General features: G+C 45.5%; 2 protein-coding genes across 2 annotated transcripts in view; both read left to right on the top strand.

Annotated features, from left to right (window-relative positions):
* LOC144482883 (uncharacterized) overlaps nt 1–1,339 on the top strand; it is a 34,725-nt gene extending 33,386 nt beyond the window's left edge. The window contains exon 4 of the mRNA XM_078201720.1: nt 415–1,339. Coding sequence (XP_078057846.1) covers nt 415–867 — 453 coding nt within the window. The 3' untranslated portion in view covers nt 868–1,339. The remainder of the gene's footprint in view (nt 1–414) is intronic.
* Nucleotides 1–11,527, top strand: part of LOC144482905 (uncharacterized) — an 89,549-nt gene that overhangs the window by 1,076 nt on the left and 76,946 nt on the right. The gene's annotated exons all lie outside the window — the stretch shown is intronic.

Here is an 11,527-nt window from a genome sequence, read left to right as displayed (position 1 = left end):
ATTCCCACTCGATATCCCCATTCTCCTGAAAGTTTATTTCCTTCAAGTGCCCATCCACTTTCATTTGTAAATAGAATCCATAGATATGGATGGAGATTTACAACTTTTTGGGAATGAAATAGGAAAGAATGTTCCATAGAAACTAGAATTGTCTGCTCTGAATTTCTATCCTATACTGACTGTGATGACTTTTGCAAACTCATTTCACAGGATTTTGAACGAGGAATCACAGGCAAGAGTCATATTCCTTGGGATCTGAATATCTTGTAATATGGAGCTGTAGCTACGTTATATATTTCCAGACATCTCTTCCCTCAGAGGGACACCTGCACCATGGAGAAACCATGGAAATGTGGGGACTGTGGCAAGAGATACAGATACCCATCTCAGCTGGAAGCTCATCGGCGCAGCCACACTGGGCAGAGGCCGTTCATCTGCTCTCAGTGTGGGAAGGGATTCACTGAGTCATCCAGCCTGCAGAAACACCAGCGAGTTCACACTGGGGAGAGGCCATTCACGTGTTCTCAGTGTGGGGAGGGATTCACTCGATCTTCCGACCTGCCGGTCCATGAGCGCATTCACACTGGGGAGAGGCCGTTCACCTGCTCTCAGTGTGGGAAGAGATTCACTCAGTCTTCCAACCTGCGGAAACACCAACGAGTTCACACTGGGGAGAGGCCCTTTACCTGCTCTCAGTGTGGGAAGGGTTTCTGTGATTCATCCCACCTGCAGATACACCAGCGAGTTCACACTGGGGAGAGGCCATTCACCTGCTCTCAGTGTGGGAAGGGATTCTGTGATTCATCCAGCCTGCTGACACACCAGCGAATTCACATTGGGGAGAGACCGTTCACCTGCTCTCAGTGAGAAGAGATCCAGTCTTTCATCCCACCTGCTGAGACACCAACAAGTTCATGAGTGATTCCAGGGGTTGGATTCTGCTGTTATTGTTTCTGCTCTCAATTACATCCAGGACTGCATTTTGTTCATTCTCACAGTTGGTCAATGGGGAGGGTCGGAGGGTTTCTTTCTGCTGGACTGGCCGGTCTCATGACTTTGCCTCCAGTGGGCTGATGCTCTTTGAGTCTTGTTGCGAATACCTGGTTTCAAATTTCACACGGATCACAGAGTGACAGGGTGTGAGGAAATTCAGAGTCACTATTTCTGTTTGAAACCTCCCAATGCCCATCCAATTTCCTTTGTAATTGTTTATTGTCTCCACTTCCTCCACCCTCGTAGGCAGCGAGTTCCAGGTCATTACCATTCGCTGCATCAAAATATTCTTCCTCACGTCCCCCCTGCATCTCTGACCCAAAACCTTAAATCTGTGTCCCCCTCGTCCTTGTCCCATCAGCTAATGGAAACAGCTTTTCTTTGTCCACCTTATCTAAACCTGTCAGAATCTTGTCCACCTCTATCAAATCTCCCCTCAACCTCCTTTGCTCCAAGGGAAACAACCCCAGCCTGTCATTGACAATAAAGAACAAACTAACAGAATATGTTAATATCTGAATTCAAATGGGAATGTCTAATTTCTGTTTTAAAGATATTGTAAATATATTGTCCTGGACAATAAAGGAATTGGAATAACTCACCTTGGGTGTGGTTGAATGGAATATATCAATCTGGTATCCACCTACAGTCTAGTGAAAGTCTGGAATGTGTAGCTGGAAATCCCTCCCTAACAGCACTGTGGGTGTACTTACACCTCAGGCATTGTAACAGTTCAAGGAGGCAGTGTTGGGGTTGACCACGGCCGAGGCAGCTACATACAGCCACATATTCTGTTATAATTGAAGGACTGCAGATTGAACATGAGGCATTATGGGACTGGACTATCTTGACCACATTCCTGTGACTGCTCAGTTTCTGCAATCACGGACCATTAAAGCTGCTTAGCAGGGCCCCAACAGAGGACCTGGTGAGAATATTTACTCAGAGTGAGTTAGAATTAAACTGGGGCAGCACGGTGGTACAGTGGTTAGCACTGCTGCCTCACAGCGCCAGGGACCTGGGTTTGATTTCCTGCTTGGGTCACTGTCTGTGTGGAGTTTGCACATTCTCCCCGTGTCTGCGTGGGTTTCCTCCGGGTGCTCCGGTTTCCTCCCACAGTACAAAGAAGTGTGGGTTAGGTGGATTGAACATAAGAACATAAGAAATAGGAGCAGGAGTAGGCCATCTAGCCCCTCGAGCCTGCCCCGCCATTCAATAAGATCATGGCTGATCTGACGTGGATCAGTACCACTTACCCGCCTGATCCCCATAACCCTTAATTCCCTTACCGATCAGGAATCCATCCATCCGCGCTTTAAACATATTCAGCAAGGTAGCCTCCACCACCTCAGTGGGCAGAGAATTCCAGAGATTCACCACCCTCTGGGAGAAGAAGTTCCTCCTCAACTCTGTCTTAAACCGACCCCCCTTTATTTTGAGGCTGTGTCCTCTAGTTTTAACTTCCTTACTAAGTGGAAAGAATCTCTCCGCCTCCACCCTATCCAGCCCCCGCATTATCTTATAAGTCTCCATAAGATCCCCCCTCATCCTTCTAAACTCCAACGAGTACAAACCCAATCTCCTCAGCCTCTCCTCATAATCCAAACCCCTCATCTCCGGTATCAACCTGGTGAACCTTCTCTGCACTCCCTCCAATGCCAATATATCCTTGGCCATGCTAAATTGCCCCATCGTGTCAGGGGGACGAGCTAGGGTAAATGCATGGGGCTATGGGGATAGGGTCGGTGGGATTGTGATTGGTGCAGACTTGATGGGCTGAATGGCCTCCTTCTGCACTGTAGAGATTCTATGAAATTATTGCAGGACCGGCTGATGTTCAGCAGCTGAGAAACCTGGAATCTGTAAAAATGGGCTCTGACTAATCAACAAACGGGGGTAGGTAGCTGACTAAGAAGTTAAGAAGCGTTCTCAGGCATGTTTAAATTATTTTATCATAAATTTGTGATAAGAACTGTGAGGGACTTGTGACCTGATAGTTGGTGAAGTGACGGTATACTCCAAGTAGCACTGGACTGAAAAGCAGACCTCTGAGAGTAGATTCTAATGATTATAATCTTACCCAAGCATGGCCAGTGAAAAATCAGAGTGGGGACTGGACAGGTCTCTTACCTGCCATTTGGAAACTAAGAACAAGAAACTTATCGACTAAAATGATTAGAGAATAGAGCCAATCTTTCGAGTCTGGATGACACTTCATAAGAGCTCTTATAAAGGGACATCCAGACTCGAAACATTGGCTCTATTCTCTCTCCACAGATACTGTCAGACCTGCTGAGATTTTCCAGCATTTTCTGTTTTTGTTTCAGACTCCAGCATCCGCAGTATTTTACTTTTATGATAAAATGATTAGTTCTGATTGGAATCCCCACGACCCTCCCGCAAAACAGAGGGAGTGGTGGCAAAGGGAGAAAAAGGATAAGGATGATAGAGTCTGGGTTCTGATTCTCTGAGCCCATGTGGAATTAAGAAAATGAGTGAATCAGTTCATAAAGAACAGAAGTTACCCATCCCTAACAAAAACTGATCAAATTAAATCAGTTGAGGAATATCCCCCAAAAAATTAATAGATGAAGTTTAAAATCATTTGTTTTGTTTTAAACTTGTGTAAAGTGAAGTAATTGTGTGCCAAGTTTTTGCTGCTCACTCCCCACCCTTTTAGGTTCTGTAGAAAAGTTAACCCTTTCAGCAGACAGTTCATTTGTTTTTAAATCGGAATCATAGAATCTGAATACTATAATCATAATATAATATAATATATCATATAATCGAGACCTGAATATTATCGACCTTTGATTCGAGAAGGAGAAATGTTTCCATATTCTTTCTGCTTCAAAAGACTTTAAACATCAGTGTGGCTGGAAAAACACCGAGACACATAAACACACCCTCGAGTGAGAGTGTTCCAGTGCACTGAGTGTGGAAAGAGCTTTCACCAGTTACACAGCCTGAAAATACATCGCAGCATTCACAGTGGGAGAGACTGTTCTGTGTGAGATTTAACTGATTGTTTAACTTGTAGAGTCACAAGGACACCCGCACCATGGAGAAACCGTGGGGACTACGGGAAAGGATTCAAAGTCTCATCTGATCTGGAAACTCATCGACGCAGTCACACTGGGGAGAGACCGTTCACCTGCTCTGTGTGTGGGAAGGAATTCACTCACTCATCCAGTCTGCAGAGACACCAGCGAGTTCACACCGGGGAGAGACCGTTCACCTGCTCTGTGTGTGAGAAGGAATTCACTCACTCATCCGACCTGCAGACACATCAGCGAATTCACACTGGGGAGAAACCAGGTTAGGTGGATTGGCCATGCTAAATTGCACCTTAGTGTTAGGGGGACCAACTAAGGTAAATGCATGGGGTTATGGGGATAGGGCCTGGGTGGGATTGTGGTCTGTGCAGAGTCAATGGGCCGAATGGCCTGCTTCTGCACTGTGGGGATTCTATGATTCCTAACACCCGGTCACTCTGTGATCCTTGTGAAATTTAAAAACAGGTATTCGCAACCTGCTCTCAGTGTGGGGAGGGATTCACTCGGTTATCCACCCAGCTGGCACACCATCGACTTCACACTGGGGAGAGGCCCTTTACCTGCTCTCAGTGTGGGAAGGGATTCAGAGTTTCATCCCACCTGCTGAGACACCAGCGAGTTCACATTGGAGAGAGGCCGTTCACCTGCTCTCAGTGTGGGAAGGGATTCAGAGCTTCATTTGCCCTGCTGAGACACCAACACGTTCATGAATGATATTCGGGGTTGGATTCTGCTGTTATTGTTTCTGCTCTCAATTACATCCAGGACTGCGTTTTGTTCATTCTCACAGTTGGTCAATGGGAAGGGTCGGAGGGTTTCTTTCTGCTGGACCGACCAGTCTCATGACTTTGCCTCCAGTGGACTGATACCCTCTGAGTCTTGTTGCGAATACCTGGTTTCAGATTTCACAATGGTAACAGAGTGTAAAGAATCAAAGAATCCCTACGGTGCAGAAGGAGGCCATTCAGCCCATTGACTGCACAGCCCACAATCCCACCCAGGCCCTATCCCCATAACCCCATGCATTTACCTTAGCTGGCCCCCCTGATACTAAGAGGCAATTTAGCATGGCCAATCCACCTAACCTGCACATCTTTGGACTGTGGGAGGAAACCGGAGCACCCGGAGGAAACACATGCAGACACGATGAGAATGTGGAAACTCCACACAGAGGTGACCCAAGCTGGGAATCGAGCCCAGGCTGGAAGTTAAGAGATATTTAGTCAGCATTTCTGTTTGAAACCCCCCAAATGCTCATCCAATTTCCTTTGTAATTGTTTATTGTCTCCACTTCCTCCACCCTCGTAGGCAGCGAGTTCCAGGTCATTACCATTCGCTGCATCAAAATATTCTTCCTCACATCCCCCCCTGCATCTCTGAACCAAAATCTGCGTCCCCCTCATCCTTGTTCCATCAACTAATGGGAACAGCTTTTCTTTGTCCACCTTATCTAAACCTGTCAGAATCTTGTCCACCTCTATCAAATCTCACCTCAACCTCCTTTGCTCCAAGAGGAACAACCCCAGCCTGACATCGACAATAAAGAACAAACTAACAGAATATGTTAATACCTGAAATCAAATGGGAATGTTTAATTTCTGTTTTCAAGATGTTGTGAATATACTTTCCTGGACAATAAAGAAATGGGAAGAACTCACCTTGGGTGTGGTTGAATAGAATATATCAATCTCGTATCCACCTACAGTCGAGTGAAAGTCTGGAATGTGTAGCTGGAAATACCTCCCTAACAGCACTGTGGGTGTGCTTACACCTCAGGCATTGTAGCAGTTCAGGAAGGCAGTGTTGGGGTTGACCACGGCCGAGGCAGCTACATACAGCCACATATTGTGTTATAATTGAAGGACAGCAGATTGAATGTGAGGCATTATGGGACTGGACTATCTTGACCACATTCCTGTGACTGCTCAGTTTCTGCAATCACGGACCATTAAAGCTGCTTAGCAGGGCCCCAACAGAGGACCTGGTGAGAATATTTACTCAGAATGGGTTAGAATTAAACTTATTCCAGGACCGGCTGGTGTTCAGCGGCTGAGATAACCGAATCTGTAAAAAGTGGGTCTGACCAATCAACACACGGTGATAGGTAGTTGGTTAAGAAGCGTTCTCAGGCATTATTTAAATTATTTTATCATAAATGTGTGACCCGATAATGTCACTTCAGTATACTCCAAGTAGCACTGGATTGAAAAGTGGACCTCTGAGCGTAGCTTCTAATGGTTATAATCCGACCCAAGCATGGCCAGTGAAAAAATCAGAGCTCGAGTGGGGACCGGACAGGTCTCTTACCTGCCATTTGGAAACTAAGAACAAGAAACTTATCGATACAATGATAAGAGAATAGAGCCAACGTTTTGAGTCTGGATGACACTTCAGAAGAGCTCTTATGAAGGGACATCCAGACTCGAAACATTGGCTCTATTCTCTCTCCACAGATACTGTCAGACCTGTTGAGACTTTCCATCATTTTTTGTTTTTTTTTCAGATTCCAGAATCCGCAGTGTTTTACTTTTATGATGAAATGATTCGGTCTGATTGGAATCCCCACGACCCTCCCGCAAAACAGAGGGAGTGGTGGCAGAAGGAGAAAAAGGATAAGGATGATAAAGTCTGGGTTCTGATTCTCCGAGCCCATGTAGAATAAACAAAATGAGTGAACCAGTTTATAAAGAACAGAAGTTACCCATCCCTAACAAAAACTGATCAAATTAAAACAATTAGGTTGAGGAATATAACAAAAAAAAGATGAAGTTTAAATTAAGTTTGTGTTGTTCCTGAACTGTATTGTTGTCATTTTGTTGTTACCACACTGTATTCACCTCAATGCTTGTGGAATCTGTGTAGCGAGCAGGAATTGTTTAAACTAAGAATTTCTTCTTTCATTTTGATCAGCGAGAGGACATTATATTCTGTGAAATCTGCCTCAAGAATAAGGCTGATTGTTCAGTCTGAGTGTGAAAGAAAGATACAGGGGGCGATCTTACCGGCTCGACTCGCCGCTCGATTAGACCGGTGAGCCAGGAAGATAGCGTGCGAGACTGGCTGGGAGTTTTGCTAGTGCAGTTCGGGTGGGTTTAAACAAATATGGCAGGGGGGTGGGGATCAAAAAATTAGGTCTACAAGTGTAGAGGCTGGGGACGAGCTTGGGGCCAGGACAAGGCTGGCAAAGAAGAAGGGCACTCTGGGGGAGGATGACCTCACTGGGCCTGGAGGTCTGGAGTGCATCTACTTCAATGCAAGGAGCGTCGCATGTAAGACAGACGAACTTAGGGCCTTAATGCTTACGAGGAATTTGGATGTGGTTGCGGTGACAGAGACTTGGTTGAAAGAGGGACAGGACTGGCAGCTGAATATTCTGGGGTACAAGTGTTTTAGGTGAGACAGTGGAGGGGCCAAAAGAGGTGGGGGAGTAGCAGTATTAGTTAGAGAGCATATTACAGTGGTGCAGAGGGAGGACAATTCAGAGGGGTCGTGTAATGAGTCACTGTGGGTGGAGCTCAGAAACAGGAAGGGCGCAGTCACTATGTTGGGGGTATACTACAGGCCCCCCAACAGCCCAAAGGAAGTGGAAGAACGGATATGTCAGGAGATAATGGATAGGTGCAGGAAAAATAGGGTTGCTGTAGTGGGAGACTTCAATTTCCCTGGTATAGACTGGAAATCGCGTAGGGCTGGGAGTCAGAATGGGGAGGCATTTGTAAAATGCGTACAGGTTCTTTGGAACAATATGTAGATAGCCCGACGAGAGAGGGGGCTATACTGGACCTGGTACTGGGGAATGAGCCTGGTCAGGTCTTCAAAGTTTCGGTAGGGGAACATGTGGCAAATAGTGACCACAATTCTGTTAGCTTTAGGAGAGAGATGGAAAAGGATGAGTGGTGTCCCAAGGGTAAGTTGTTGGATTGGGGGAAGGCTAACTTTAGTGGGATTAGGCAGAATTTGGCAGATGTTGATTGGGAGAGGCTGTTTGAGGGTAAATCCACATCTGGCATGTGGGAGTCTTTTAAGGAACAGTTGTTAGGGCTGCAGGATAGGCATGTGCCTGTAAAAAAGGATAGGAAGGGTAGGATTCGAGAACCGTGGATAACCAGGGAAATTGAGCGATTGGTCATGAAGAAAAGAGTGGTGTACGTTAGATCCAGGCAGCTAAAAACAGAGGGAGCTCTGGAGAAATACAAAGAAAGTAGGAAAGAACTCAAACGAGGAATTAGAAGGGCAAAAAGGGGTCACGAAACGTCCTTGGCAGACAGGATTAAGGAGAATCCCAAGGCATTTTATTCATACGTTAGGAACAAAAGGGTTGTCAGGGAAAAAATCGGACCTCTCAGGGACAAAAGTGGGGAATTATGCTTAGAGCCCAAAGAAGTAGGGGAGATCCTAAATGAATACTTTGCATCGGTATTCACAAAGGAGAGGGATGTGTTGACTGGGAGTGTCTCGGAGGGGAGTGTTGACCCGTTAGAGAAAATCTCCATTACAAGGGAGGAAGTGTTAGGTTTTTTAGGGAATATAATGACTGACAAATCCCCAGGGCCTGATGGAATCTATCCCAGGCTGCTCAGGGAGACGAGAGATGAAATCGCTGGGCCTCTGACGCAAATCTTTGTCTCGTCAGTGGACACAGGTGAGGTCCCAGAGGATTGGAGGATAGCTAATGTGGTCCCGTTATTTAAGAAGGGTAGGAAGGGTAACCCGGGAAATTATAGGCCGGTGAGCTTGACGTCCGTGGTGGGGAAGTTGTTGGAGAGGATTCTTAGAGATAGGATGTATGCGCATTTAGAAAGGAATAAACTCATTAATGATAGTCAGCATGGTTTTGTGAGAGGGAGGTCATCGCTCACTAACCTGGTGGAGTTTTTTGAAGAAGTGACTAGAATGGTTGATGAGGGAAGGGCCGTGGATGTCGTCTGTATGGGCTTTAGTAAAGCATTTGACAAAGTCTCTCATGGTAGGTTGGTGCAAAAGGTTGGATCTCATGGGATAAAGGGGGAGGTGGCTAGATGGGTGGAGAACTGGCTCGGTCACAGAAGACAGAGGGTGGTAGTGGAAGGGTCTTTTTCCGGCTTGATGCCTGTGACTAGTGGTATTCCGCAGGGCTCTGTATTGGGACCTCTGCTGTTTGTGATTTATATAAATGATCTGGAAGAAGGTGTAACTGGGGTGATCAGTAAGTTTGCGGATGACACGAAAATGGTTGGACTTGCAGATAGTGAGGAACATTGTCAGAGGCTACAGAAGGATATAGTTAGGCTGGAAATTTGGGCAAAGAAATGGCAGATGGAGTTCAATCCAGATAAATGCGAAGTGATGCATTTTGGAGGAACTAACGTAGGGGGGAGCTGTAAGATAAATGGCAGAACCATAAAGGGTGTAGATATGCAGAGGGACCTAGGTGTGCAAGTCCACAGATCCTTGAAGGTGACGTCACAAGTGGAGAAGGTAGTGAATAAGGCATATGGCATGCTTGCCTTTATAGGACGGGGCATAGAGTATAAAAGTTGGGGTCTGATGTTGCAGTTATATAGAACGTTGGTTCGGCCGCATTTGGAATACTGCGCCCAGTTCTGGTCGCCACACTACCAGAAGGACGTGGAGGCTTTAGAGAGAGTGCAGAGGAGGTTTACCAGGATGTTGCCTGGTATGGAGGGGCTTAGTTATGAGGAGAGATTGGGTAAACTGGGGTTGTTCTCACTGGAAAGACGGAGGATGAGGGGTGACCTAATAGAGGTGTATAAAATTATGAAAGGCATAGATCGGGTGAATGGTGGGAAGCTTTTTCCCAGGTCAGTGGTGACATTCACAAGGGGTCATAGGTTCAAGGTGAGGGGGGGGGGGAGGTTTAACACGGATATCAGAAGGACGTATTTTACACAGAGGGTGATGGGGACCTGGAATGCCAGGCAAGGTGGTGGAGGCGGACACACTGGGAACATTTCAGACTTATCTAGATAGCCACATGAATGGAGTGGGAATGGAGGGATACAAAGGAATGGTCTAGTTCAGACCAGGGAGCGGCGTGGGCTTGGAGGGCCGAAGGGCCTGTTCCTGTGCTGTATTATTCTTTGTTCTTTTATTAGATATTGCTGTTCAAAATTTATAATCTCTATGATTTAATATTTGTTGAAGGTGATCGCAGGCAGCAGATAAATCATTAATTCCACTCCAACTCAAAGCTCTGGGGATATATTTATACTTTAGCTCATTCACAATAAAACCCACACACCGAGCTTCAGATTTGCTTCTGTTACTATTTTAGTGCAGGTGTTATTATTTAAGCAGGTGGATTAGGGTGAGATTGACACCAACTCTTCATGGTCTCAGTCTGTCTCTGTATTTGAGAGTGTGTGACAGTGTGTATGTCTGTGTGTCTGTTTGTCTGCATGCGTCTGTGAATGTGCTTGTGTGTGTCTGACAGTTTGCCTGTAGCTGTTTGTCTGAGATAGTGTATATCTGCATATGTATTTGTGAGTTTCTCTGTGTCTGTAAATGTGTGTGTCTGCAAGTTTTCTTGTTGCTGTTTCTGAGATTGTTATTGAGTCTGTGAATTGGTTCATCTGCATTAAAGTATATTACAATAAAAAATAATAGCAACAAGAAAAATACAGCAGCACAATTCTCCAATAAGATCCTTTCATCGTCTGAGAAATCAGTGATCTCCCAGATAGAGACCAATTACCTCACAGCACAAGAGGGAGCTCCCTCACTGTGTCTGTGTGTTCACTGCAGCAGGAGGAGGGTGGAATGAAGGAGTCTTGTGTTTTTGTCAATCTTTTCAAGTTTAATAAATATTTTTGTTAAAAGTAAATTGGCCATTCAGTGACTCTGTTCATCCACATTTCTAAAACAAAATGATAAAAGTTATGGTCACTTGAGCCAGGGTTTTATTCTTGGACCCTCCTGTCCAATAGTAACATCAGCTGGGATTGCAACATTCCATCTCCTCTTGGCAGCTCATCTTGTCCAGGAGACCCACCTTCTGTTCTGTTCACCCAATTCCCACTAAACTGCTTTCAGATTTGGGTGAGTTTGTACAAAATAGATAAAGGTGGATATTTAAGACACTTAAGTGAATAAAGGCACAAGATTCCACAGATTCTGAACAAGCAAAATAAACTTTTCCATACACTGTGAGAAAGGGAAAACAATTCGCAATATGTGGAAGGTAAACATTCAAGGACTTTAGAGAGGAAAGGGAGATGGGATGGTAGTTTACAGGGCATGTGTCAAGGATATTTTATAGAGAAGTGGGTGATGATATTGGATTTGGAGGAGAGGAAGATATTGACAATATCAGCTAATATGAAGAGGTTGTGCTGTCAGTCGCTCAGTGGGAATAGGATTGAGGGATCAGGAGATGGGTCTCATGGGCAAGATGAGCTCTAAGAGGACATGAGGGGAGGCAGGAGAGAAACTGCAGAGAGATGAGAGTTCAGAGCTCAGACAAAGGGGAGCGTTAGAGG

The sequence above is a fragment of the Mustelus asterias genome, unplaced genomic scaffold (genome assembly GCF_964213995.1).
Source record: "Mustelus asterias unplaced genomic scaffold, sMusAst1.hap1.1 HAP1_SCAFFOLD_43, whole genome shotgun sequence".
Classification (NCBI taxonomy): domain Eukaryota; kingdom Metazoa; phylum Chordata; class Chondrichthyes; order Carcharhiniformes; family Triakidae; genus Mustelus; species Mustelus asterias.
This window is presented reverse-complemented; position numbering and strand designations above follow the sequence as displayed.